This window comes from Athene noctua, chromosome 16 (assembly GCF_965140245.1).
Source record: "Athene noctua chromosome 16, bAthNoc1.hap1.1, whole genome shotgun sequence".
NCBI classification, from domain to species: Eukaryota; Metazoa; Chordata; class Aves; order Strigiformes; family Strigidae; genus Athene; species Athene noctua.
Genome location: NC_134052.1, coordinates 2568224 through 2594369, shown reverse-complemented (window position 1 = coordinate 2594369; position 26146 = coordinate 2568224). Strand labels below are relative to the sequence as shown.

General features: G+C 48.2%; 1 protein-coding gene across 5 annotated transcripts in view; it reads left to right on the top strand.

Moving 5' to 3' along the window:
* The window catches only part of CBFA2T2 (CBFA2/RUNX1 partner transcriptional co-repressor 2), a 66073-nt gene that overhangs the window by 28849 nt on the left and 11078 nt on the right, over positions 1 to 26146 (top strand). For all 5 annotated transcript variants that reach the window (XM_074919852.1, XM_074919853.1, XM_074919855.1 and 2 more), the window contains exons 2-6: positions 17804 to 17947; positions 21743 to 21984; positions 24102 to 24191; positions 24777 to 24958; positions 25601 to 25854. In XM_074919852.1, coding sequence (XP_074775953.1) covers positions 17804 to 17947; positions 21743 to 21984; positions 24102 to 24191; positions 24777 to 24958; positions 25601 to 25854 — 912 coding nt within the window. The remainder of the gene's footprint in view (positions 1 to 17803; positions 17948 to 21742; positions 21985 to 24101; positions 24192 to 24776; positions 24959 to 25600; positions 25855 to 26146) is intronic.

Sequence of the window (26146 nt, the reverse complement as noted above, 5' to 3'; positions counted from 1 at the left end):
GACCTGGCAGGGTGCTCCAGCGTGACAGTGGTGCTGCAGTCTCCTGTTGCAGTACAGATATATGTATGCAAACCTCTAGCTAGAAAAGATCCTGGATGTGCTCCTCTCTCCTCAGAGCAAGACCTGGAAGATGTGTTCAAAAAGAAGAATGACTTTATTCAGATAACACAGCCCCTTTGGGTAAAGAGTCTCTCTTGCTGGTCTGGATGGAGATGCTGCAGTGAGTCTTTGCTCAGATAAAGTCTTTGGGAGTGGCTGGGGCTCAGCTGGTTGACCTCAAGATTACAAATACAAACTTGCTTACAGATGGGGAATGGCCTTGTCTCGAGACTTTGTGTCTCAGCATTGGTTCTTTGGCATTTGTCAGGTTGACCTCCACCTTGAGGTCCATCCTGCCTTGATGGGTGGGATCTGCCAATGTAGTTTGTGAGAAGGATTTAAAATAAAAATTCTGGTTGGTATCCAAGAGGATGGGTTTAAGCTGAAGTGCTGGGGTTATTGACTGCATGTACCTCCTTTCTGACAGACCTGTGCTGGCTTCGCTGCACTGCGTGGACCACCCAGATCTTCCTGGGAAGCAGTTGTGCAGGTGCAACCGTGTGGATTGTGCACATCTGGTAGTGGACTTCGAAAAATAAAATTATCAGCCCCTTAGAGGTGCTGTGCAGGGTGGGGAGAGCCACCCACTGAATCAGGTTAGAAGGATGGGTGAAGCTAGCAAGACGACCTAATAGAGTATCTTGAGCGATTTTCCTCATACTTGTTTTAAACCCTTCAAAGTCAAATCTCAAACTTAGGGGGTTTCTTCTCCCTAATTAAATTAACAGACCATATGGTGTTTACTGTGAGTGCCTGCAATATGGAAGGAGCTACCTCCTGGATCACTTTCTTTTTTTCAAAAGAAGCTGCTTTACCTGATGTCACTGTTCTGAAATGTTCTTTTCAGCAGCGGGCGTGAGGGGTTATTTCAGTTACCTTGCTGCTGTTGGTGTCACCTTCTGATCCTGGGGATGAGCTGTATCTTAACCTTTTCTGTTTCTGCAGCCTTCCTTGTCTTCTAGCTTTTGTAATGCCATTTTGCTGCTTAGTGGGACCGTGTACAGGTCAGGGAATTTTCATGCTTTTTCATAGGCAGGTAATGATTCTTGGGGTTGGAGCTGAGAAAACTCAGTGGGTGATGGTATTATTTTTAACAACTACTACTAATTTTTTTTTTTGTTGAGGGTAACATTACCATCTCGAATATGTGAAACTTAAAGTTTTGTAGAGTTTTGTTCTTTGTTAATGGCCTGTCTTAAAAAAAGTTACTTTGCATGTGCTGCTTATATCTTTACATGAAATCTGGAGGAGGAAATTTAGACCTTGAGGAAGAAAACCATTGGTTTATGATCAGACCCTTGCATTTAGATGAACAGGAAAGTGAGGTAAAAATCTCTGAACCTGTAGGAGAAATTGAGAGTTTTCATTCCTTTGATTTTGCTGTCTGTTTTCAGCTACTCTAACTCGTTTCATAGGGTGTTTTGGTAACCATAATTCTTGTGTGCAAGTGGACTTTGTGAGCTCATCCTGCATCTCTCTAGTGGTGTACATTAACCTTTCTCTGCAGTCTTAACTTGTTGACACGTGTTTTCTGTAGGGGCTTGGTGTTAAAAGGGGAGATGGATGACCCTTTCATCTTCAACCAGGCTCAGCCTGTTCCAGGGTATCTGGGCTCCCAGAAACAGATACATCTGCGTCCGCTGAAAGCACCATGCCACATTAGCATATTCCCTGTAACGTATGCTCAAAGGGTGTTTCTTTGCAGAGAAGCCTCTCTAAAGATAGCATCGTGAAGTTCTGTGTTGTCAACCAGGGACACTTGATCTAAAAAACAACATTTGATACACAGACAAGGTTTGCAAGTGCCATCTGGATTCTGGGAGATGAGCTAGGTTGTCTCTGTTTTGCATACACTCACCAGGAAAAAAAAAGTACATGCAGGCAGAGTAATTCTTCAGGATCACCTGAGCAGAACCATTTAGTCCACACAAATGTTCTCGGTGACATAGGACACCAATGCAGTCCCATACTGCTGGGCACCATGTACCAGTGCACCTTCTTCAGGTGCTGGAAATAATTCTGTAGTTTAATGGTATTTTTATTGAAATCCTGGTGGAATGTATTTAAGTTCCCTGGGACCAGTAATCAAGCATACTGCGAGGCAGAACCTGCAAATGATGCAAAACCCTGCAGAAATGGGCATATTTTTAGGGAGGTGGGGATGCAGGGTAAGCAGATGTCTTTGGCTTCAGTTCTGTGTGGTGGAGAGACCATCCTTAAAAATACACCAGTGCTGAGAGCAGAAGCCTGGCGGACATGAACATCAGACTCAGCCATGGATTGGATAGCAAACTTACTGTCCGCATCTTCCCAGGGATGTGTAGGTTATAAAACATATTTTACTTCAGGGCCTATTTCTTGACTTTCTAGTTATCCTCTCGTATGCAAATCTAATTTGCCTAATGGGCTGGTGAGTGTAATTGAAAGGCAGCCTGCGCTTACATGATAGTGAAAAGTCTCACCTGTGCCGAAGCACAGATGGGTCTCTGCCTGGCTGCTGCATCATTAGGGGAAATTTATAGGCACTGTGTCACAGGCTTTGCTGTGACCGGGGGAGGAAAATAGCAGTTTAAAACAAACTTGAGGTTTTTTGTTTGCAAGGTAGACTCTCTGTTTCCTGGTGTTGCAGTTTTGGCGGTTGCACTTCTTGGTTAATGTAGCTTTGTGCTCCAGCTGATGTTGAGCAGGCTTATGCAGGTTACTAGTAACTAGTTTAGGACAACCCTAAGAATGACAAGTTGGAAAGTGGGTTTTGTGCTGTGTTGCAGCATGATGCTTTGAAAGCAAGCACATCGGCAGCTGAGCCAGCACCTTCACTCTGTGGTCCCTGTGCATCACTGCATCTCCAGAGGTTATCCATGGAAAATCTCTACCTCTGCTGCCCATAAGAGAGAGAGGAACAAGGCACAGCAGAGGCAGTTACTGCTCTGCATCTATCTGCTGGGGTCATTCTCTGAAGAGACCAAGAAGTAGTGAGCTTTAATGGCTCTTCAGTCCACCCCCATCTCTCCGTGCCTGGGCTCTGCAGGAGATGCTGCTCCAGCACCAGACCCGGCACCCTGCTGCTAAGGGCGTGTAGGTGCCCATCTACATCGATAGGCTCCTAAACACCTCTGAAACCCATCCCTAAATGTATCACTCCTGTGCTTCCAGCTCCATGGGACAGTGGAGAACTTTCCACATGCTGATCAGGTTTGGAGCAAAGAGGAAGAGCAATTTGTGTAGTGACGTGAGGAGTGTTTTTAAGAGATGGAATTGTCATCTTGGCAGGGCTCCTACATGTGTCATTGATCGGGAATGAATATTAGCTGGGCAGCAGTTAATGTACTTAGCACCCAAGCGGATGAAGCGCACTCTCTAAAGAGAGCCAGTGTGAGTTATGGTGTGATTAGCAAATCTTGGCTACCTTAGGTACGTTGATGGGGTAGTAAGACGGGTGTTAGTGCATGCAGCACTGCCAGCATCAGTGCAAGGGCTGCAGTAGTAAAACCACAGTGGTCTGTGGAGTGAGGGATGCTTGTGGTCCTCAGTTTGGACTTCAGCACTTGTAGAAAGTTGTAAATAACAGGGATGAAAAAGACTTCCCAGGTCTTTTCCAAGTTCCCCCTTGATTTCTGGGACAGCTTGCTCAGTTTATGATAAAGTTTGATGGAAATTTAGCCCTGGAGCTCGTGGGTGAGCTCCTGCTCTTTGGCCTCCGTCTAGAGAAGGGAGACTCCCTGTTGGACTCTGCTTTGTAATTGGAAAAGAGAGCAAACAGTATGACTTCAGGGATCCAAGGGGGATTGTTTTTTTGTGTATCCTTCCTTGATTGCTTCATTTTGGGTTTGTGGTAGGACTTGGATAGTGGTTTGTTCTGGGTTGGATTGTTTTGTTTTTGTGAAAATGACTATTGTTTTCATCTAAACTAGCCCTTCTGACTATGAGCTTCTGGACTGCTTCCTTCTCCAGATGGTCAGGAATTGTACCTGTTCTGTGTTTAACAGTTTTGGGGCTTTCTGGTTTAATTTGGGCTTTTGGTAATAGCTTTGGGTGTCCTTGGTGTTATTTATGCCTCTCTATGGCCTAATTGTTATAGATTAAATGAGTTCCGCCTTCATCCTTTCACTCCTTTACTTGACTTTTTTTAAGTGGCGTTATTTACCAGTTAACTGGTAGTGGTGCTTGGGCTGCTGGTGCTGGTATTTTGGGTCTGTCTTGTATGCATAGACTTTATTATTTCAATTCCTGTATTAGTTTATTTTCTACTCACCAGATACCCTCACCTTTTAGATGCCAGATCTGCTGTACCAGTTCTCATTAGCTTCAGATCCCCACATGCTCAGTGGCAGTTATGGTGCCATGAGAAATCCAGATTTGCTCAGTACTGGCTATTTTTTGAGGTCAGTGGTGGTTTTTTAGGTTGATTTATAGTGGTGGGAACCAAATCATCAAGCAATGGGGCTTGGAAGGTGGAGAACTGAGAGAGGGTTGTATTTTTAAATTGCTGTTTTAAAGCTTCTGACTTAAACCTCCTCCTGTATGTCCTTAGTAACCAGCTGTAAAGTTCTTAAATCTTCAAATGATTTTAAGAGGAATTTGTGGTGGGTTTGAATTAATTCTCTTGTTTTGAATGAGACTGTTTCCTCCTCTAATGATTTTCAGGCCATTCCCCTTTTACCTTGTGTTGTATGAATTTCTGAGGTGCTCCAGGATGGCTATGCCCTATGTAGGCTCTGCGAGAAGTGTCTATACCTGCCTCTCCAGTCAGGCTGAGTAGTGCAGGACTGAGAACTTGTTCAAGTCATGGACAATGCTTGTGTTTGTTGTACCCAGTGAGGCGGGATTGTTGTGAAGGTACAATCTAATCTCAGGGATGCTCAGGTAAAAAAAACAAGCTTATATAGACAAGGGCTCTCTTCCAAAGGAGGTTTGTGTTTTCGTCTTGCTGCTGTGGTTGAAGTGTTTCTGAGTTATCTGGTGACACAAAACTCCAGTAGACCTTGCTGTCTGCAGCTTTCTGCCAGCCCAGCCCATGCCATGGTTCATCATTCATGGGTGCTCTTCCCAGTGCCCTGCGGGGTGCTGCTGGGGCTGCCTGGGCAGCAGAGCCCACGCCAGCTCTGTCCACTGCTGGAGTTGCTCATGGTGTTTCATGAACCTCCTGGTTCATGTGGATTCTGCTCTGAAGGGCAGCAGAAAACCTACAGTTTTGATCCCCAAAGCTTTGTGGTTATGAGCTACTTGGGAGTTTCCTCCCCAGCATGCTAGAGAGCAGATGGGTGTTGAACTGACAGTCTGCATGCAGGAGCCTCATGTCTGGGGCCCAGGGATATTTTTTTTTACCTGAGATTATTGGTCCAAAAGATCCTCTTAGCGATCCATGGGACCGTCTGTACAAACAAAACAACCTGTACACATCCTGGCAGGAACTGATGCTGTGTGTGACCAAACTGGTTTCCAGGAGCTAACAGGGAGCAGAGGAGCAGTAGTGGGAGACGTGGTGATGGGTCCAAGCTCCCCCCCCCCCGGTGCTGTGGCCCCAGGCTTCACACCATCACTTAACTGCTTGGAGTCAGGGGTTAAAAATGCACCGGGAGGTGAAAAAGCTTCTGCTTCATGTGATGCTTTTCTCTAAGGAAACTCCCTAAATGACTGCTCCCAAACAGGCAGGGCTTCATCCTGCAGTGAGCAGAGAGGGACTGCTGGTGGGAAGCCTTTAAGCAGCAGGGCTTGCTGCACTGACCCAGAAACAGCATCCTGCTTGACATCTGCTAAATTTTTTACAGATTTGACTAGAAAATTACCTCCTCTTCCACAACTTTATTTTTCCTACTGATACTGAAACTAAGAGCTGGGGTATAAAACACCAGGTGGTGTAAAAGAAGGGTCACTAGCCTGGTGTCTCAGAATAGACTACCACTCCCCCCCCCCAGCTTCCAGGAATGAACCAGACTCACAGCATGGAAGCTGCAGGACCCAGCAAAAATCCCTCTGGAAGGTTGGAAATGTGGCTCCTCTGGGGAAGCCACAGGAATGCTGGACCCGCAGCATTCATCCAGGCTTTCTGCAGCAGCCCAGCAGGGACAAGGGGGCTGCATGACGGGTGAGCGCTGCTGCAGTGTCATAGCTGTGGCCTTGCCGTGGTACAGCACCGGCAGCTCTTCGGCTCAGCCAACTGTGAGCAGAACGGCGCTGGGAAATCACAGCGCTGCGAAATCCCAGCCCTGCTATGCTGAAATGCTTTTTGCAGACTCCCCTTTTCTGAACTGTTTTGTTAAAGAATAGAGTAGGGCAGCTGAGGAGAGATGGGGTCCCAGACTCTCAAATGGAGTTTGTTGAGTGGTGGTAAGATTAATTTGTGGTTTAAATCTCTTTTGCCAAAGACTTGCTGATGGATTTTAAGCAATGAGCACTGCTGATGTTGTGCCTGCTCGGACACCTCTAATCACAGCATCCACGCGAGAGGCTCTTGTACAGGACATGCTGCAGGGAAGCTGCATAGCAGCCAGAATCTGGGAACGCTTCCCCTGGGTGAGACAACCCTGTAGCCTCCCTGAGGCTCCTCCAGACCCGTATGTGCAACCGGAGAGGCCCAGTGAGGGCTGTGGTGGCCCTGTGCTGGCTCCTCCACGGGGAGCTGCGGTGGTGGCCTGGGTCCCCCGGACTGCAGTGGGGTCGTTCCTGGGAGACTGCTCCAGCATCTCTGCTGCTCCGAAGCCCATTTAATGCAGTGGATGCATTTCTATTGACCATTACAAGCTGTGGAGAGCCCCTCGGAGCTAATTAGTAATAAGAGGCTGCCAATTAAACACTGCTCCCTGGGCTCTACTGCCGCTTTTCTGATACTGCTGGGTTGGAGAGGAAGGTAACAAAATGGAGTCTAGTGCGTATGTGTTTCATCTGGAGAGCAGGAGAAGGGTGGAGCTGCTCGTTAAATGGCCATCAATCCAAGTTTTAAATGGATTTATGAGTGCTAGATAGAATCATATCTTAAAGTCTGTCTCAAAGCCTCTGTTAAGGTGGAAAATGCTTTCAAAAGTTATAGCTTGTTTCACTGTGGTGTTCCCCTCTTTGAGTCACCCAGGATTTTACAGGTACAAAAGTTGTAGCTTTATTTACTCTATGGTGTTTAGCCTAAGCAAGAAGAAAAAAAATTCCGCTACCAAAATTACAGTGCTCAGTTGTTCTGTAATATATAACCTGTGGGATTTTTGTTAATAAATTATTTTCTTTATACCTCAGCAGAGTTTGGCACAACTTTGGTTTAAAACCAGTACTTGCAGAAGTCTAAAGTTTTAAAGGCAGTTGTATCCATTTAGAAGTTTTCTTTTTTCAACACTTGGGTCCTAATTCACAATTAATGGCATGTTACCCTTCACAACAGGCAGATGCTCTCCCAGAGAGGGCTTATGCCAGCTAGAACTGGCAGGTATTGAATAGACATCAAGAATTAGAATTAAGAAGAGTTTGAGTTGCTATAATGGGTACCTCTACAGTCAGAAAGTGCTGCTGAGGAAAGTCAAAGACAGAGGGGGAAGCTGTGATATGCCAGTGCTGGGTGTGGAGTGGAGGCAGAGCTGGTGGCTCTGGTGTTGAAGTGCAGAGGATGGCTTGCATGTCTTGCACGTTTGCTGTGCTGCTGAACCATGCCAGGAGCGAGCATTAGTGCCTGACACTTCCATTTGGGCAGCATCACATGTGCGGCTGGAGGAGATGGAGCCTGTCCGAAATGCCTGCCTGCCTTCAGAAATGCAGTCCCTAAGCTCTGGCAGAGTTTAAAGAAAACTAAAAGGAATGGATTTTCAGTGCTAGGGTTGCTGGGGGAGGCTGGGTTAGCATGTCCTTCAGCTGTGAGTTTTCCATGTGTTGGATTGCTTTTTACTCTCTGGAGTAAACTTGGTGTTCAGTCTCTGGATCTCAGAGGGGCACCTCACCCCATCCATGGCCTTGCTGCTTTGGGCAGGGAGCTATTTCTGACCTTTAGGGGGTAACCCCCTAAAGCCAACCCTTGTAATGATTTTTCATCTCTAAAAAGTAGCTGAGTTGGTAGAAGTGCTGTATGTCATTCATGTAAGCATGGTTAACTCAATTCTTGCTTTCATTGTACAGAGCATTTACTATAAGTGAAACTCAGGCTCTTTTTTTTTTTTTTTTCTGACATAACATTTCTCTGTATGTAGAAGCCCCACAAAATAATAATTAAAAAAAATCTTTGATACCAAGCTGTTGCTTCAAGTCTCTTTTTAAATGGCATCCCTTTTGTACGTGTTGTGTCTGGGCTCCACCGGCCTTGAGAGCTGTTAATCTTCCTGGTGTTTTCTTCCCTGCGGCAAATGAGAGACAGATGTTCCCATCTGGAAAGTTTGCTCCCGCCACCGTTGTTTCACTCAGAGTCGGAGGATTTAGAGAGCAGTGCAGCAGGCTGAGACTTTTAAGAACTAATTTTTCCATGATTGTGATAATTGCCTGTTTGATATCTGTAGCTGCTTTCATTTTTCATTCAGAGTGCTTTAGCCTAATAAGTAAATAGTGCAGAGGAGTAAATATTTCTTAATATTGTAATGGGAGTGGATGATTTAAAACAAAAATAAGTCTTGATTCTGTAACTTTAAGTGGAACAATGGACTAATGAAAAATTACCAAAGTACTGTAGCAGTAACTAATCACACGAACTAGTGAGCATCTCTGCCTTTGCTTGAACACAGCTGCCCTGCCCTGCCCATGCCCCTGTCCAGGTTATAACCCCGGCCAAAGAGGTCTGAGCAACCAGAGGGGTGGTTTCGGGGAGGGAGGAGCTCTCTTCCCCGATCCCCAGAGCCCTTCCCATCCTAAAACTGAAATGCTGGCTGCTTTGTAGGCTTTGGTTTCCAGGAATGCATTCTGCTGGGGTATATTCCAGGAGCATATCCCTCCCTTGGGGGTGGCTGTCTCTGATGGGGGCAGAGCAAGTGGCTGGCGAGGGTGGGGTGGGTTCCCTGCCCAGGGGCATGTGGGCTCCCGAGCAGTGCTCACTGCATCCCTTTGAGACAGCCGATGAGCAAAAGCTCTTGGCAGGGACATCAAGAGATGAATTTGGGTCCCCGAAACTTCTTGTGTGGGAAGGGCATTGCTATGGCTTGTTGGTAAGAGCGGCAACAGCTCCCAGCTGGCTGCCGCACCATGTGTGAATGGTTTTTAGGGCAGCTTTCGTGGTCTGAGTAACTATTCCCTTGCTCCTTCATGGCAGTGAGAGCAGGAGAGGGGGGGCTACCGTGCCGAAGTGGTTTGTGCTCTTGTAGCAGTCAGATGACCAGGATTTGGGAGGCTCGATGCATACCCCACTCTGGGAGCTATCGGATGCAGTTGTTTGCGGGATGGATCCTGCAGCCGTGGGCTTGCACTGCAGACCCTGGTATGAGGCTGTGGACCAGAGGAAACCAGAGCTAAGGAGGCAGAGATGATGTCGAGGTGGGTTTGTGCTGATGGGTCTGGCATGGCCAAGGCGAGGGCAGAGTCAGAGCTGCAACCATCTTGTCTGGGTGGGAACACAGCAAAAGAGAACTGCTGTGAAGTCCAACCTGTGCTACCAATGAGTTTGTAGAGCCAGGCACATTAATAGGTTTTTATAAAAATCACTGAAGGGCAAGATGGATAAAGATCTGCAGTCTGCCTTCAGAAATAAATTATTAATCTTATTTCCCTTATTAACTGCTTTCTGGACTGGTTGCGAGCGATAACATACTTTGCTCTTTCAAGTTCTTCTATCTGAGTTTCACATTGAATTGAGATTTAAAGTGAAACAGCTGTGTGTGGGAGAGGAATAGATGGCAATGGAGATACACGCGTTTATTTTTGATTTATAAAATGCCTATCCCAGGCTCAGCAGCTCCCTCCTGTGTGATGCAAGGCTCTCCTGCGAGGTGCTGAGTCCTCTCCACTCCCACAGCATCTTACAGCTCAGGAGCCTAGATGTGCTATAAAACCAAGCTAAACAGGGTAAAAATAGGCTGACTGCATTTAGTGGAGGAAGTATCCGTACAGTAACATAAGTTACCCACTGCAACAGATGCTATAGTATTATCTTAGCCAACTCCGTGCTTTGGCATGGAGGGAGGAGATGGAGAAGGGCCTCAGTTGACCAACATTTGCTGCTGACCTGTTTATGTGACACACTCGTGTCTCCCAGTTCTGTCTCCCAGTAAGTTATCGTTTATTGATTCAAGCAAAGGGAGACCTCTGGAAACCACCCTATGCGCAAATAAATGTCAATATTTGTACAGAAATGTAATCTTGACTACAAACCTCTTAACATCTCCCTCACTAAATTGGGACTAGCCCAATCATCCTTTTTTTCTTAAGGCTGCTGTATCGGCTGCCTTGTTTCTGATGCTTATCTTCAGTCTTCCCCCTCCATCACTTTTTGATGCAGTGATGCTGCAAAAAGATAAAATATTGGCTCGTTCCTCAATGATGTGGTTTCAGTCTGAGCTTGGGGGAAGCTGTCTGGAAGCAGGTGATGGAGGGATTGCAGTGGAGTAGCAGTAAACAGCGTCTTCTAGAAGTCTGAGTAATGATACTCTTGTTTTGCATGTAGATAACCTCTCATCTGCATGCCTTGGAGAACTGCAAAGGTGCTCTACAGATGGCTTAGAGCCGTCAAGGGGAGGGAAAGGCAACCTTAGAGCGGAGGAAAGATGTTAATAAAATTTAAATGTAATTCTTCCCATTTCTCAGTTCCTAAATGTGAAAAATATTAGCTTGGTGGAGACTGAAAACAGATGGTGAGCAGTTGGAGCAGATAAGCATGTTATTCAAAATAAACATTCGCCAAAGCTGGGGAGGTGGCGAACCATATTTCATTTCACCCTATTTACGTTATCGGGTCAGGTTACACTGATGCTGCCTCTCGTTTGCATTCAGACTATCAACAGGGAACCCTGCGACGCAACCAACTGCAGTGTGTCCTTTTCATCGTAGACATGTTTGGGCTGGAATGGATGGGTTTAGGCCATTTCCCTGGCTTTTTCTCCAGGACGATATGTTGAGCTAGTTATCTAAAAGCAGCTCTCCTAGGCTGTAGGCAGGGTCCTGCCAGCCACTGGAGAGGGCACCGAGGTGTGTCCTTCCTTTGTTTCCCTCTTTCAAATGGTCTCTTTATTTAGTTGAGCTTTGTGTTGCTTTGTCTTAAACCAGAGATTCTTACCCCTGTAAACCATGGGGAAACAAGTCTCTGGTTGAAAGGACTATTTCTAGGAAGGGTTCATTTTGCTGACTTGTAGGCAATCTATAGTTCATGCCTCTAGTCCAAGTGGTCATCTGAAGAGATAGGGCCAGTGGAAAGAGAGGTGTGTCTGAAGTGTGGCTTATTTTCCTTGCTTTGATGAATGTTTTGGGATGGGCTGAATTGCCTTTGGAGGTGTCTCTCTGTTGGCTCCAGAAGAAGCTTGGACCCGGCTCCTGGGCTACTAAAGACTTTCTCCTGGCAGACAACCTCAGCTGCTGCTACTGGGATGATTCTCCAGTCCCTTGCTCTCAAGAGACATGTATGAATTCGGGGCTCTTCTTGAGGCTTTTTAGGTTATGAGCATATTCTGCCTGTTGTAGATCAAAGTCGAAAACATCTGCTCTGATTAAGCCTCTTCTTACTGTATGAAACAGTTACATGCTTTTACTCCTGAGACTGAACGACTGGGCAAGCGCTTGTAAACAGTCTTTTGTTCAAAAGACATGAACTAAAACCAAAACATTGTTAACTTACAGACTGTCAATCTAACCACTTAGGGATCAAATCCTTGTTGGCAAGGTCTGATTTTGAGTCTGCTCTCTCTGTCCTGCAAACTGCAAAAGCAAACCCTTACCTGTGCATACCTGCCAGTTTTGCAGTGCTGCCTCACATGTAATGTTTTTCTCTTATTTATTCCAATATGTTTCATGTTTTGACTTCTGCAGAAAGCTGGAGTGCTCAAGTCTGGCAGACAGGTTTGTGAGAAGCAGTTCCAACTCTGTGCAGCTTATTTATAAATGGGAGCTACAAAATCGCTTCTAGGCCAGGCAGGTTCCTCCTTAACTCTCACGACAGCAAACCAAGGGGAATCCTACACCTGTGTCAAGAATGGCTTGAAGATACTGATGCTCATGCTGTACATGCCCTCCAAACATCCAGCCACAGACTTTAAATCCATTTCCCATGAGGAAAGAAGAAAGTCTTTACTGTCTTGAGCTGATAGGAAAGTTTAAGAACCTGCACGTACTCCATGTGCTCACTCACAGAGGTTGCTGGATGGTGTTAAATTGTGCCCATGCAGATGCCACAGTGTGAATTCCTATAAAACATCCATGTTTTCTTCACCATAGCAGGGGCTCTCTCTCTCCTCCCTTACTCTCAGCAAGCTCACAAGTCCGCTCTCACAACTAGATCAAGGCTTTCCCTTGAGCATCATCCTGCAAAGCAGAGCACCACCAGCCTCAGGCGCTTCATAACTGCCCATCGCCTCTTCAAAATGCAACTGTGTTTATGGGAGTTGTAGCCCCAGCAAGGATGTGAGAAAGGTTCACAGTCTGCGTTTTGTTAATAAATATAAGTCTCCCATCCTGATACTATTCTGATGACTGTTGGAACTATGTTTTGAACTTTAGGAAGTGGATGAGGAGGAGACCAGTTGTGTCTGTCTGCCCCCCAGGGTTATTCCGGACTCTCTTCTCCAGTTCCTTATCTTGCTTTTTTGGGGAAAGTAACATCCAGTTTTCTTCATGCAGTGTTTTTATTTCTTTTTCATCACTTAGTTTATTCTCTAATTGCCAAAGGCATTTAAGGATTAATTTAAATTCCAGTGTACTTGAGATACTCCCTAACTTGTCGCTATTTTTTTTCTTCTGCCTTTTCCCTTTTCTCAAACCCACAGGCGTGAAGAGATTAATAAACAGCTTCTTTATACAGTTCAGTAAATGCTAGCCATTCTTCAGAGGTTACCTATCACAGCATCACTCTCTGTACTAAACACCATAGGTGAAAGACTTCTTTAAAGAAAATAAGTATGAGGAAATGTCTCATGAAATGTGTTGAAACTGCCCATTCTAAAATGTGCTGTTCTGTTGGAGAGCTGGAGTCTCGGTCCCCTGGAAGCACAGGAGTGGGAATTCTCTGAGGACCAGTCAAGACCCCAGGTTTTTTCCTGGCATGCTGTCCTGTCGCCTCACTTAGCTCTCCTTTCCAGAAAGGAAAACAATCAGCTGCACTTAATCTTGACATATGCTCCTTTTCGATTTGTTATGCTAGGATGAGAACTGGAGCAGCAAAGGAAATGCATTGACTGTTGGTATGTGCTGTGAGAGTCATGTAGAACTGGGGTTTTTCTTCATGTCACTAGGGATGAAGGGTTTCAGGTGTATTCAAAGCTCTGGGGCTTTCTAGCCTCTTCCACACCTGGGCTCCTTAAATGGAACACGCGAATATATAGGGCACGCAGCATAAACCGATATGTGCCTACAGCTGTCCTCACCCAGACAGCAGCTTTGCAGCATCTGAAATCTGTAACTCCAATCGCTGTGAAATCTGGTCTTCAGGCTTTGTCAGCTTTTGGAGAAGATGAAATTCTTGCATCAAGCCAAGACTAAAACAGCATCTCTGTGATCGGGTTTCATTCTACTCCCAGTGAATCGTCTTCCCATGTGAAACTCCAGCACATCCAAGGCCAGGAAGGCAGCTCTCCCACCCGGCTGGTTGGCCACGTCGCTGACGCCTCTTTCCCTGGTTAACCTTTGCAGGTCCTGGGTGCAAAGTTGAGCATGTGTCACTGCAAAGTTTTGACGTTTGGCAGCTTGACAGCAAAAGTGTTGTGCCATAAACATGTTCAATCTGTGTCCTGCAGACACTGCCTGAAAAATAACTACACATTTGTAAATGTTTCGAAGTCCAGCTAGGGTTTGGAAGGATGAGTTTTTGAAGGAAAACAAACCATTGTTTCTAGTTTAGGTAGATGTCATGCTCTGACAATTGGAGTTCAGTCATTGAAAAGAATTATTCTTAGAGCATCATCCAAAAATCTATTACAGTGTGTGACTCCAGCGTGATATCAGATGACTGATACGCTGGACGGACTTGCAGGCATTTTGAGGAGCATCTCAGCATCCTCTCAGTGCATCTGGAGACAGCTCTGAAATGTTGCCATTGGTGAGCCAGTAAATATTTCTGAACAGTGAAATGCAGAAGAAAGAGACTGGGAAGGCAGCATTTCTCCAGGGACCATCTCACTGGCTCATTTTTAGCCCCAGGTCAATGCGAGGCTGACTCAAGTCCTCGTTTGCAGTCTGGTTTGCTCACATGATTCTCATTAAATGGATGTGTTTAGGCTAAAAAGGAGGAGTTTTAGAAAGATGGTTTTTATCTGCATTTATAGATGCCCCAGGTCATTAGCAGGAAGCTTTTAAATTTAACAATCCTGTTTGCTTCTTGTCTGTCGGAGTGAGCTTGGAAAAGAAGGTGTTGGCTTCTCGTGGGCTTTGGTTTTGGTGTCTCATGCAGTAACCCAGCAGTAGCTGGTTTTATTTTGGGATTATAAATTCCATGTGACTTCCCCCCCCCCCCCCCTGTAAATTAACCAAATTAGTTCTGCTTTCTTAATGTGCTCTAGGAGCATTTTAGGAGGAAAGAGGAGAAACCTTAAGGATTGGTTTCACAGTCTGTTTCTCTCCAGAGCATGGCAATATCAGGTTGGCCATATTCTCCCGGGGAGGAGGGTTTCATAGGAAGCAGGTGAAGAAGATCCAAGGAGGCGGGCGGGTGGCAGCACAGTGGTATTTGGGCTGTGCAGAAGGAAGGGGCTAGCAGCCCACAGGGAGCGATGCAGCGCGCTCCTTGGTGTGCCTGCAGCCGGGCAGGTGCAGAGGCAGGCAGAGAGCTTGCAGAGGAAAGCCTGAACCACATCTCACATCTCTGTGGACAACGTGCAAACAGGTCCTGGTTCTCCTGTATTAGCTCACGGTTTTGCAATTATTCCCATATTCGGAGCAAACATGTTTCTGTCCCCTGATGGCCATCTTGCAGCTGGCATCGTTGTGGATAGACACAATTAGTGCCGTTTTGACTGAAAAATTTGGGTTGTTTAGCAACATTTCCCTTCCCTGCCTGGGTGACAGAACTCAGACTACTTCTGCTAGGAACGCCCCTAACTTCATGCACAAACCCTGCTATTTGACTATTTTGCTGCATTTATTTTGAGTGGGAGGAAAGGCGAGAGTTTGTCCCCTCCTGCTCTTTATAATAAACTCACCTGCTGGAATGGGTACCTGTGTGCACGAATGACTTCCTATTCCTATGTCAATGTGTTGTTATTATCTGAATATTGTATTCATGTGTGGATGGGATAGGGAGAGTCTGCACATCAGTATTAAATCATAGGAAAGTTGGACCAAATGTATGCGAATAGTAGTTCATAATATTAATATGGTTATTATATGTTAAGATTAATAGAGCATTTGGTGGGTCCTCACTCTGTTCATGGGAGCAAAGCCTAGAATTTTTTTTTTTTTTTTAAACAGGTTTAAATAAAGAGACACAAACTCTCTGCCATGGAAGTACTGCAGACACAGGTTTTATAGCAATTCCAGCCCCACCACCTCAGTTATTCCAGCTGTGCTGAAATGGCAGGAAAACATGGGTTTTCAGCATGTATTCATCTCTGTGCCCCCTTCCACAAATCATCCAGCAAACAGAAAGAAAAATGTGAGAAAACATACACTTCATTTGTTACCTTGCTGATGTTAACCATGACTTGTCACGAGGAAAATAAATGAGCCAGCTCATGCCTGGTGCATGGTGGCAGAGCAGGTGCTGGTGGTTCACGGAGCAGATTCCAGGCCAGCGACACGAAGGGCTTGGGTGGCAGTTTGCATCTTCTCTCCTCAAAAGCAGCATTTCTGTTGTCAGGAGTTGCGAAGCAGCAGGTTTTGTGGTTGCATTTCAGTGCAAAACTTTACCGTTCATTCTGTGCTTCTCAGCTTTGTGGGAATACAGCATTTAATTGCTTTGCCAGAACTTGAAAGCTGAATTTCTTACAGTTGATAGATACTTGTAAAAACAGTGGATTACAAATTAGATTGTAATCTAATTTGATTAGATTACAGCATGATCTTTAATACCCTTCCTCTGTGGCTTAAAGCAGGATCAGGACTGATCCCAGACGGTAGAGAGCCTCTGTGCACATGTCGGTTTTTGGCTGTGCCCAGTTCCAGGGGGTGCACTGGGATCCCCCTTCAGCCACTGTGCTGAGTGGTGATGCTTGTGTGCCAGCACAAAGCGCTCGCTTGGCTGCTGCCCTGAAGCTCCGTCAGACTTCTCTGCTCGCTGAAAGCCAACAACTGCCTGAGAAAATTCACCAGACCGAAGCCCAGCTTGCTTGCACCAGAGAGAGGTGAAAGATGAATGTCTGCACCTCCCTCACCCCGGAGCCGGGTGCAGATGGGCGCTGGGAACCCATCAGTGTTCCTGCGCTGGCGGTCACAACTCGTTAGGAAGCTAATTGAGCGAGGGAGCAGTGGCTCGAGGAGCAGGGAGCTCGGAGGGACAATTTGCTGCATGTCACATCACCCAGGGTGTTGAGCTCCACATCCAGGCGGGTGCTGAAGCCCTGACAGCGTGTCATGGAGCGCCCCCGGGGGGGCTTTGTGGGCTCCAATGGGAGCTGCACTTTTGGAGATGCTTAGGTTTTGTCTGCTGAGCTGTCTGGTTCTAAAAACCAAAAAACTCAACCCAAATCCCCCCCCAAAATCCTAACATCCTCCCTAAGGCTTGCATAAGCACACATTTCCTCCTTTTCTCTCCTTTCTCCCCAAGGACGCTTCTGAGGCTGACTTAAGCCACACTGGAGCCACGAGCATGACCAACTGGTTCAGCTGGGCTGGGACATACCGCCAGAGCTTGGGTCCTCAGGAGGGACCCTCAGAGGCTGAAAAAGAAGCTGTGGCGTGAACTGGTGCTGTATTAGGCACCAGAGTCTCCACGCCAGAGAGAGGGTATGACTAGCTGATATGGGCTCATTTTTACAGTGCCATGAGCATTTCAGTCACTTCTGACACAGCTGCTGCCAATGTTGCACCGGTGGGCCCTGCACAGCGGGCCAGCACCCACCCAAAAACCGAGCTGACTGTTGCATGGCTTCAGCCTGGCAGTTCCTCCAGAGAAGCCAAGTGGGTGCGGGGTGTGTGCAGCCATGGGGGGACTGTGCTGGCAGCAAGGAACACCCTGGTGCAAGAGAGGAGGTGTAGGAGCATTTAATTTGTGACTTTTTTTAAAAAAGCAAATGTGAAAAGCTGGTCAGAGAGCTGTTTGCCAAAGTGGCTGCTTTGGAGTGTGTTTTTTCTCAGTGGAGAGCAGGGCTGGCAGTGGAACCTCAGCACCCCTCACCAGTGCTGCCCCGTGCACACCAGCATGGGCTGAGGGGGTCTTACAGGGGAGAAAAGCAAAGCAAGTGGGCAGAAATATTTTGAGGAAGCATCTTTGGGCACAAGGGGTGAAAAGATGCATTTGAGAGTCTGGGATGGTGAACACAGGCATCCTGAGCCTGCCCGGCAGCACCCCAGGACACCCGCTGCCCGCCCAGGGCGTGCACAGCAGTGTGGGAGCCTCCTGTGATTTTTTTTCCTTCACCCCTTCCCATCTTTGCCCTTGCAACTGTACTTCATGTGCTGGGTGGGGAAATGCTTGTCTGTGACTGTCACTAAGCGTTACCACCTTCTCTTCACACAGTCGCTGGTGAGAAGAGGGTGCCAGTGATGCCCGGATCGCCCGTGGAAGTGAAGATACAGTCCAGGTCCTCTCCTCCCAACATGCCGCCGCTGCCCCCTGTGAACCCCGGCGGACCCCGGCCCGTGTCCTTCACCCCGACTGCACGTAAGACCCCAGTAACGTGCTTTTCCCTGGGACCAGCTCTAGCCAGGAGAAAAACTTCTGCTTATAGAAGTCACCGGGGATGTCTCAGCCGTCAGCCAGGGCTGCTCACCAGCACGGCAAGCGTTAGCCACGCTGCAGGGCTGTAAGGAAGGGGTGGCTGGGGCTTCCCTCCTGTTCTGCTGCCTCTGCAGGATATATAAAGGGGTCTGTCGTCTCCCCCCACCCCACCTGCTCCTGCCTTACTCCTAGTGCTGCCTTGAGTCCTTGCAGGTGCAGCCTTGATTTCTGCCATAGACTCCTTAAGAAATTGAAGTCTTTTATCAGGTCAGCTTCAAACAAGCCAAGAGCCAGGCTTTTCACTGTATCTTTTGGAGGAGTTAATTCCCTCTCTGCTATATCTCACTTCGCAGACAGCATTTCTGTAGTGGAGATTAGAAAGTTTTCCTTTTTTTTAATTTCTCAGCCTTGGAAATTCCTTGCTGTCCATCCAGCTTCTCTTTTCTCCATCTTCACTTTATAATCTTTGCTATTAAGCTGCAGTAGATCCTGGCCCTGCCCAGCCTTGCTTCTAGCAGGGTGTTGCACAGAGGTGACTCTGTGGACAGAGTGGACGTGTACAGCCTTTTCTCACAGTCTAGAAAGAGTACGGACTTTTTTTTGTCCCTTAGCTGATATTTATGCCATTTAATGTCTTTTTAAAAGCATCATTCTGGAGCAAAGCTGCTTTACTTTGTTGGGCACAGAGTTATCTGACCCCCACACGTGGCACGTACATATTTTCCAAGCCCTCCTCACCCCTTTTTTCCTGCGCTGAGCATCTCCCTGGCTGGTTCTGCATTGCTTTGCTGTCCACAATGGTGTCTGGGATATCTCACAGTTTCACACTGGCAATGGATTTCGGAGATTTACAATCCAGCCTCTTTCAGGACACACACTGATGTATTGCATGATGCTGGCAATAGCACTAATCGCTGGGTTATCCCGCCAGACACGTTGTCCCCAGCTTTATGCACTGAGGGGTTTTTAATGGCTCTCCTTTTGCTCACGCAGAAAAAGATCATTAGCAAAGTGACAGAAATTAATTTTTCAAATGAGGTTGTTCAGCAGGCACACTGTTAAGGGCCAAGGAGCCTGAATCTGCTGATTGCAGATGACTTGATTGCTTCTTTCCAAGAGAGATGAGAGATACAGCCTGTGGTGAAGTTTATTCTTGCTTTTTACTTGTCAGTTGTACTGAAGGGTCTTTGTCAGAGTCAGTGGGTGTGTCCTCTGCCCTGTGAAATCTCATGGCTTGGACAGGTGAGGAGCAGCATGCTGGAGGAAGGCCATGCCTGCCTGTGGATCAGTAACTAAAGGGTTGGAGAAGTAACAAAGCCTTTGAGTACTGAGGACCTAAGGCAGAATTTAACAGAGCAGCCCTAGATGATGACTTTTATGTTCCCAGGAATTTAGCAACCTCCTTTCCTCACAGCTGTAATCGCACCGGTCTCTGTATGCCACCTCAGCTTGCTTCGTCACTACCTTCTCACCTGGAAATAGAGGTCCCAGCCTGGCTCTGTGGTCTGTGGCAGAGCAGATCCTGGTGACGTGCAGGAGCAGATAACTGCCAGCCACCCTGCGGTAACACCGTTTGCAGGAGGGGTCAGATTAAACCTACAAACACAGAGAGCGGTTACGGGGGCTGCATCTAACAGCAGCCTCGAGCCAACCCAACTCGCTCTGCTTCCGTGGCATCACCTGAGTCCATCAACATCTGTCACTCCCATCTTTGGCAGCCTCCCCCGAGGGTCCCCTGCAGCCCCCCAGCTGGGTTGCACAGCCCCTACTTCTCCTGGGGTATAAATAGAGCTTGTTTCTCTCCCTAGTCTTTCATTTGAAAGAATAAGAGGAAGTGAAATAGAGAAGAGGGTAAAGCACCTTGGTTGTGGCTGTTAGAGAGTGCAGAGTTGTGCAGTCCTCTGAGAGGAGCTTCTCTGGGTGGCTTTCCCTCCTATTTATAAATACTTTCATCATGTAATAAATGTTCTTCATGAGTAATTGCCAGCAGCCTTGCCTTTCACGTAGCTCTGCGTTTGCTGGTACTCCATGTAGCTAACCCTTCAAGTACATGTTGTCTGCAGGACATTTCTGGTCTTTTGCTGCTTTGGGGAAGCTGACATGGACAGGAGTTTTTCAGGTTGCATTGCTCCGTAACAAGAGGCATAAACTCACTTTCTCTTTGCACCTTCATCCTCTGAGTCCTGGCCTTTGCCTTCATTTCATCATCTCTCTGTCTTTGTTATGCTGCAGAAGACCCTGTTAGCAGGAACCACCTTTGATGGTCTCTCTAGCCTTATCTTTCCCTTACATCTTAACTGATTCTGGTTAATCTTCTTGAGTTCCCTCCCGTGCTCACCACGGCAGGACCAGGTGTGTGGAGCCTTTCCAGCCTCTGACCCCAGTGTGCTCCAGAGGGGTTTAACCGTTCAAGTATCTCCTGCCACCTTCTCCAAAAAACCCTCACTGGGGTTGTGATCATTTGGTATGATCCTCACGAAGCTGCAGCGGAAATTTTGGCATCTTTTTTTTGCAAGTTGCTGCTCCATGGTGGCACACACCTTCCCCTGCCCTGTATGTAAGGGGCAGCTCTGCCGAGTGGCTTCAGTGCTTCTGCTCTGAACGCTGTCATTTGAAGTGTTTTTTATAGCTTGTCGCTTTCTCTTCTGTGCTTGCATCCATAAAGAATTCAGGGCTGGGCTTTTAAGGATAACCCAGTGGATCAGCTAAAACTATATTTACAGTGATGTACTTTTCACCTTTAAAATTCTGAGTTTATACTGACTGGAGGCCCCAAGCACACAGCTGCTCTTCAGACAGGGCTCTAGATTGCACAATGGTGGCGCAGGGATGTCAACAATTTATTCTAATCCCTCGCCGAGTTCCCAGACTTCCAGCCCTTCAGTCTGTTTCGACATGCTTGCTGCTTACAGGAGGCAAAGTTACAGATGGGACCAGGTTGGAAAAAACAACTGTGTTTGCAAAACTGCCTGTAGATCCCCAGGGAGGTGCAGCAGGGGGCAGGATGCCAACAGCCATCCTCTGGGTGAGGTGGAGGCACCTGAGCTGCACTATCCTGGCAGTGGGGCCCTGGCTGTAGGGAGCACTGGTGACGTTGTAAACAGTGGGGCTGGGAAGTATCCTTGGATCATCTGGTGTAATTTTCAGCCTGACGCAGACCAGAAAATGCTGCTCAGTGATTCTTGCCGAGAGCCGTAAACTTTGAACTAAAGCACGTTGAGTTCATCGGGCTGAGCATATGGCGCAGCTCCGTCTGCCACAGCATTGGCTTTGTGCAGCCTGACCCCGTCAGTCCTCACGGATGGAGGTGTGCCTGCTCTGCTGAGCCCCAATTCTGCAGTGTTTGGCTGTGTGAATGGAGCTGGCGGAGGAGAGAAATGCCAGGGAAGTCACTGGCAGTGCTATAAATCACACCTGAGCAATCCTGTAAGGAAAACTCCTGTGGATGCCTTGGCTGGGCGCATGGTTCTTGTGCGCTGGCAGCTGCAGAGCGTCCCCACGAGCTCAGGGAAGGTGGACGAGAAGGCACACACGTTGCCTGTGACCATCTGGGTGCCCTCCGGCATGGCATGCAGGCTCTGCTCTGGCCATGGCCCTTTTTCTGGTTCTTGTCCAGTTTGCTAGCAGTGATTAACCAGCAGCAGCAGGTTCTTGGGTGGAAGATGGATCCTCGTAAACACCAGACCACAGGGACGTGCGTGTCTGATGCTCGGTAACACTTCTGTCTCCCATTTGCAGTGCCCAACGGAATAAACCATTCCCCCCCGACACTGAACGGGGCACCATCCCCACCCCAGAGATTTAGCAACGGTCCTTCCTCCTCCTCCTCCTCCTCACTGACGAACCAGCAGCTCCCAGCCACATGTGGCGCCCGGCAGCTCAGCAAGCTGAAGCGCTTCCTCACTACTCTGCAGCAGTTCGGCAACGACATTTCACCAGAGATCGGGGAGAAGGTCCGGACCCTCGTCCTGGCACTAGTGGTAAGCCCCACGTGCCGGCCCGGGCTGCCTTGCTTCTGCCAGAGCCCTTTGGCGATGGGATCCTGGCAGCCAGCGCCTGCCCGTTACACAACATTATCTGTTGGTGCCTTTATGAGCAGAGCTGTTGACTGAGCAAGACTCTGTAATGTTTATGCTTTCTAGTAGACTTGCGGACTTCTTTTTTTCTTCTCTTTGGTGGGTTTCAAAAAGCTGTCCAGTGGCTTTGGCATGAGCTTGGGTGCAGCTGAACTTAGGAAAACTTGGAAGGATTTGGTCTAAGCTTTTCTATAAAGGCCACACGTCTGGTGCCATGGGCTTGCTGGAAGGCATGGGCTTTGCTGGGTTTCTCCATTTCCCCTCATGAATGAAACTTTTCACACAGTTCAGAGGAGCCTGTAGTTTTATACTAAGGAAAGTGTTTTCTTTCTCATGCCTGACCCTGACCGTGGATCACTTTGCCTCTGATCTGCCTCCATACAAAGAAATTCCAGTTCCAGCCACTGTTTCATTAGGGCTGCCCTGACTTCAGGGTGCTCAAACCTGCTTTGCTCAGGAAGGCGGCCAGGTGTCATGGAAAAGCAGGGGTGCTGCTTGGGAGCTGAGTCCTGGCACTAGCAGGGACTTGCTCTGAAAAGCTGGTAGTGCTTCTCTGCTCTTGAGTGTGCAGAGAATATCTGGACTCTTCAAAGATTTCATTTATGATAGGCAGTGATACATTTATTGGGTTTTTTTCCTTGATGGGCTGCTCCTTCATGTCTTAAACAAGCCCACTAGCACAGCAAGGCTGACTGTTACCAAGGTCTGCAGAGGATGGAAGGCTGCTGTTGCAGAACAAGAGGTCTAGGCTTCTGGTGTGCTGCTGCTTTGCTGATTGCATATTTGCCTGCAGTACCAAAGGCATTGATTCTTTGGTTGTGACAGTCTGAAGGTGCAGCTACAGGAAGAGGCTTGGTAAATAACCTGTAGGCATTGTCTGCCCTTCTTGTGCAGTCCTACCCTTGGATTTGTGAGAGCAGGGGTCGGTGGCAGTTTGTGGGTGCATAAACAGTGCATCGTGCCCTTCTGTAGCTACAGACAGCTGAAAACACCCTTCAAAAAACAAAGGAACAGGTCTTGCTGTGGAATTGTGACTTAATATTTGCAGGTATAGAAACTGACTGGTATAAATGCTGTGCAAGCCCATCCCCTGGACCGAGACCCTGGAGCACAGCACCAGCCGCCTGCCTGGCTGGGGTCCAGTGCAGCTCCCAGCGCTGCTCCTAAGCTGATCTCTGGCTTTTGGCATGTTTCTTTTGAGGCTCAGCACACAGCAAAGGTAGCCAGACCGCAGGCAGCCTGGAGTAGTTCTGCTTCTAAGGTTGGCACAGGCAGAGGGAATGTGGGTCTGTCCATGGCCTCGGGGGCTTTCACAGTGCTTGAGCACTGGATGCAAAATGCTGCTGCTGCTGAAGAAGGCAGGCGTATACGTTTCCATGGGTGTAGGGTAGTACCTCAGCTTACCCTTTGGAAGGGAAATGATAAGCTGTCCAGGTTCCTCTGCCTGTTGTCCTCACCACTGATCGTGGTAATTGCCGCAGGGGTGAACATTGTACGTACAGGTTATCAAATGCTGCTGTCCCGGGGAGCACCCGGCCTGCACGGCCACAGGGATGCAGGTCAGGCCAGGGGGGACCGTGCGAGTGGGGTGAGCAGCAGGCTGGTGCTGACCTTGTGGATGGATTAGGTGAGATGAGTTGAGAGGGAGGACGGCCTGCAGCCTTGAGCAGCTGGAATCGCTGTATGGCTCCCTGCAGCCTGCCCCTGGGCAGGGTGCAGGAGATGCCAGCTGGGTCCTGCTGCCTGCCGGGAGCCCATCCCTGCCTCCCAGCCCCAGAGCTGGGAGGATGTTGGGCTGGGCAGCGCCGGCTGTGCACAGCGTTCACCCCTCGCCTGGTGAAGCATTTCTACTCCATTGGCCCGAGTCTTTTTGGCTGTGTTAGGCAGGGTCTGATGCAAGCATTGTCAGTCCTGTAGTGGCAGATGCAGTCTCCCTTCCAGTTCTGTTCATTTGGAGCTGTTTCCCATGTGTCTAAAAATAAGAACAAATTGTCATTTCATTTTTTAATTTCTTTTCTCAGAACTCAACGGTGACAATCGAGGAATTTCACTGCAAGCTGCAAGAGGCAACGAACTTCCCCCTCCGGCCGTTTGTGATCCCCTTTCTGAAGGTGACAGGGAGCTGGTGGGGCTCGCCGGCACTCTGTGTGCCAGTCTGTGCCACTTGGCAGCATGTCCTTGCTGGGAAAGCTCTCGTTTCCAGCACCATGGCAATCCTGTTAAAGTCCAAGACAGACTGCACAGACCGTAGCAGTGGCCATGTGGGGCTGGCTTGTGGAAAGCTAACATTATAACGAGTGCCACATATGTCTGCTTGTATGTTAGGGATAAAGGAGACAAACCGAGTTCCATTCAGCAGCTTCTGATCTTATAATCTTATTTGCAAATGTTCAGATCTAGAATACTTGAAGTGTTGGTGTACAGGGCATGTCTGGGGTGGTTAGATGCTGGAAACACAGAGCCCCTCCCATGACACTTGATTTTTGGGGGCACTGACGTCAGGCCATCCTCAGCTCTTGAGAAAATACAGGTAAATCTGACCTTGCAGACACTGGGAGCTGGAGGATCCTGAGCGGAGGCCACAGGCTCTAGGTGTTACTGCTCTGAGGGATTAGGTGTGCAGAGCAAACCTCCTGCGAACGGCTGGAAGGGCCTGCCTGCAGCCTGCATAAACCAGACCCACGCTTCTTTTCCAGGCCAACCTCCCGCTGCTGCAGAGAGAGCTGCTGCACTGCGCCCGGGCTGCCAAGCAGACGCCCTCCCAGTACCTGGCACAGCACGAGCACATCCTGCTGAACACAAACACCACATCCCCCGCCGACTCCTCCGAGCTCCTGATCGAGGTGAACGGGAATGGGAAGAGGCACAGTCCAGACAGGTAAAAACAGCTTCCATCGCTCTGCCAGGTTCTCGAAATTGTGACTTCTCTTTCAACTTTGCTGTCGAAGCTTCAGGCAGCATCCAGGGCTAAACCGTAGGATCTTGTCACTCCCAGAGACTTTTGTGGCTGTTAATAAACCACCAATGTTTGCTCCTCATACACTGTGAATTCAGGTTGGGATCCTCTTTCAGGCAGGCTCTGTCCCAGGGGGACTTGCTGGGTAGCTCTAAAAAGCCTGAGCTGGAGAGCTGAGCAGTTCTCCGCCTCCCCGGGCAGCAAGCGGAGGCACTGTCAGGGCTGAGAAGCATGCAGTTCATTTTCACCACTTCTTATTCCAAGTTAAAAGTTGTTACGTAATTATGTGGAGCATGCTTCAAATTTATAAAAACTGTGAAATTTTAATTTGGTCATGCTCAGAAAGATGAATCACAGCACTTGGCCATCTTGAACTTTCTCTTTGACAGGGTCATTTTGTGGATTTGTTCACAAGTTTGAGCATGTTTGTTTTAGCTCCCTGCCTTTACCCCCTGGTAAAAACATCGCTGCCCAAACTCTGCTGATTGGCAGTCTGCATCTTTCCCTTCCTGAGTACATTTATGTGGTGCTAACGAACACCTCTCTCTGCCGGTGTGGTTGCAGAAGGGAAGACAACAGCTTTGAGAGGGAGCCGCTGCCGACAGAGCCTCCGGCCAAGAGGGTGTGCACCATCAGCCCCGCGCCCCGACACAGCCCTGCCCTGACAATCCCCCTGATGAACCCCGGGGGGCAGTTCCACCCCACCCCGCCGCCCCTTCAGCACTACACCTTGGAAGATATCGCAACCTCCCACCTCTACAGGGACCCCAGCAAGATGTTGGAGCACAGAGAGATTCGGGACAGGCATGGTGGTCTTGGTAAGAAAGCCAGGAGGACTTTTAGTCATAGGAGCTGTGAGGTCCAGCAGTTGAGCTTTGGCATCAGTCCCTGCTTGGCCACTTGCACCCAAAGCTGTGTAATGCTGGGCATGTCCTCAGCTGAGTTTTTGCAGGGAATTTGGAGAAAACAACTGATCGTGGGATGTTAAATGGGAAGATTGAGAGTTTGTATATCCCTGTGTACATGTAAAGGCTGGAGACAATGAGGGTGAGGAGGAAGGAGCTGGTGTGTGAGTTGAGTGTAGCCAACCTGGCAGGCAGGAGTGGAGGG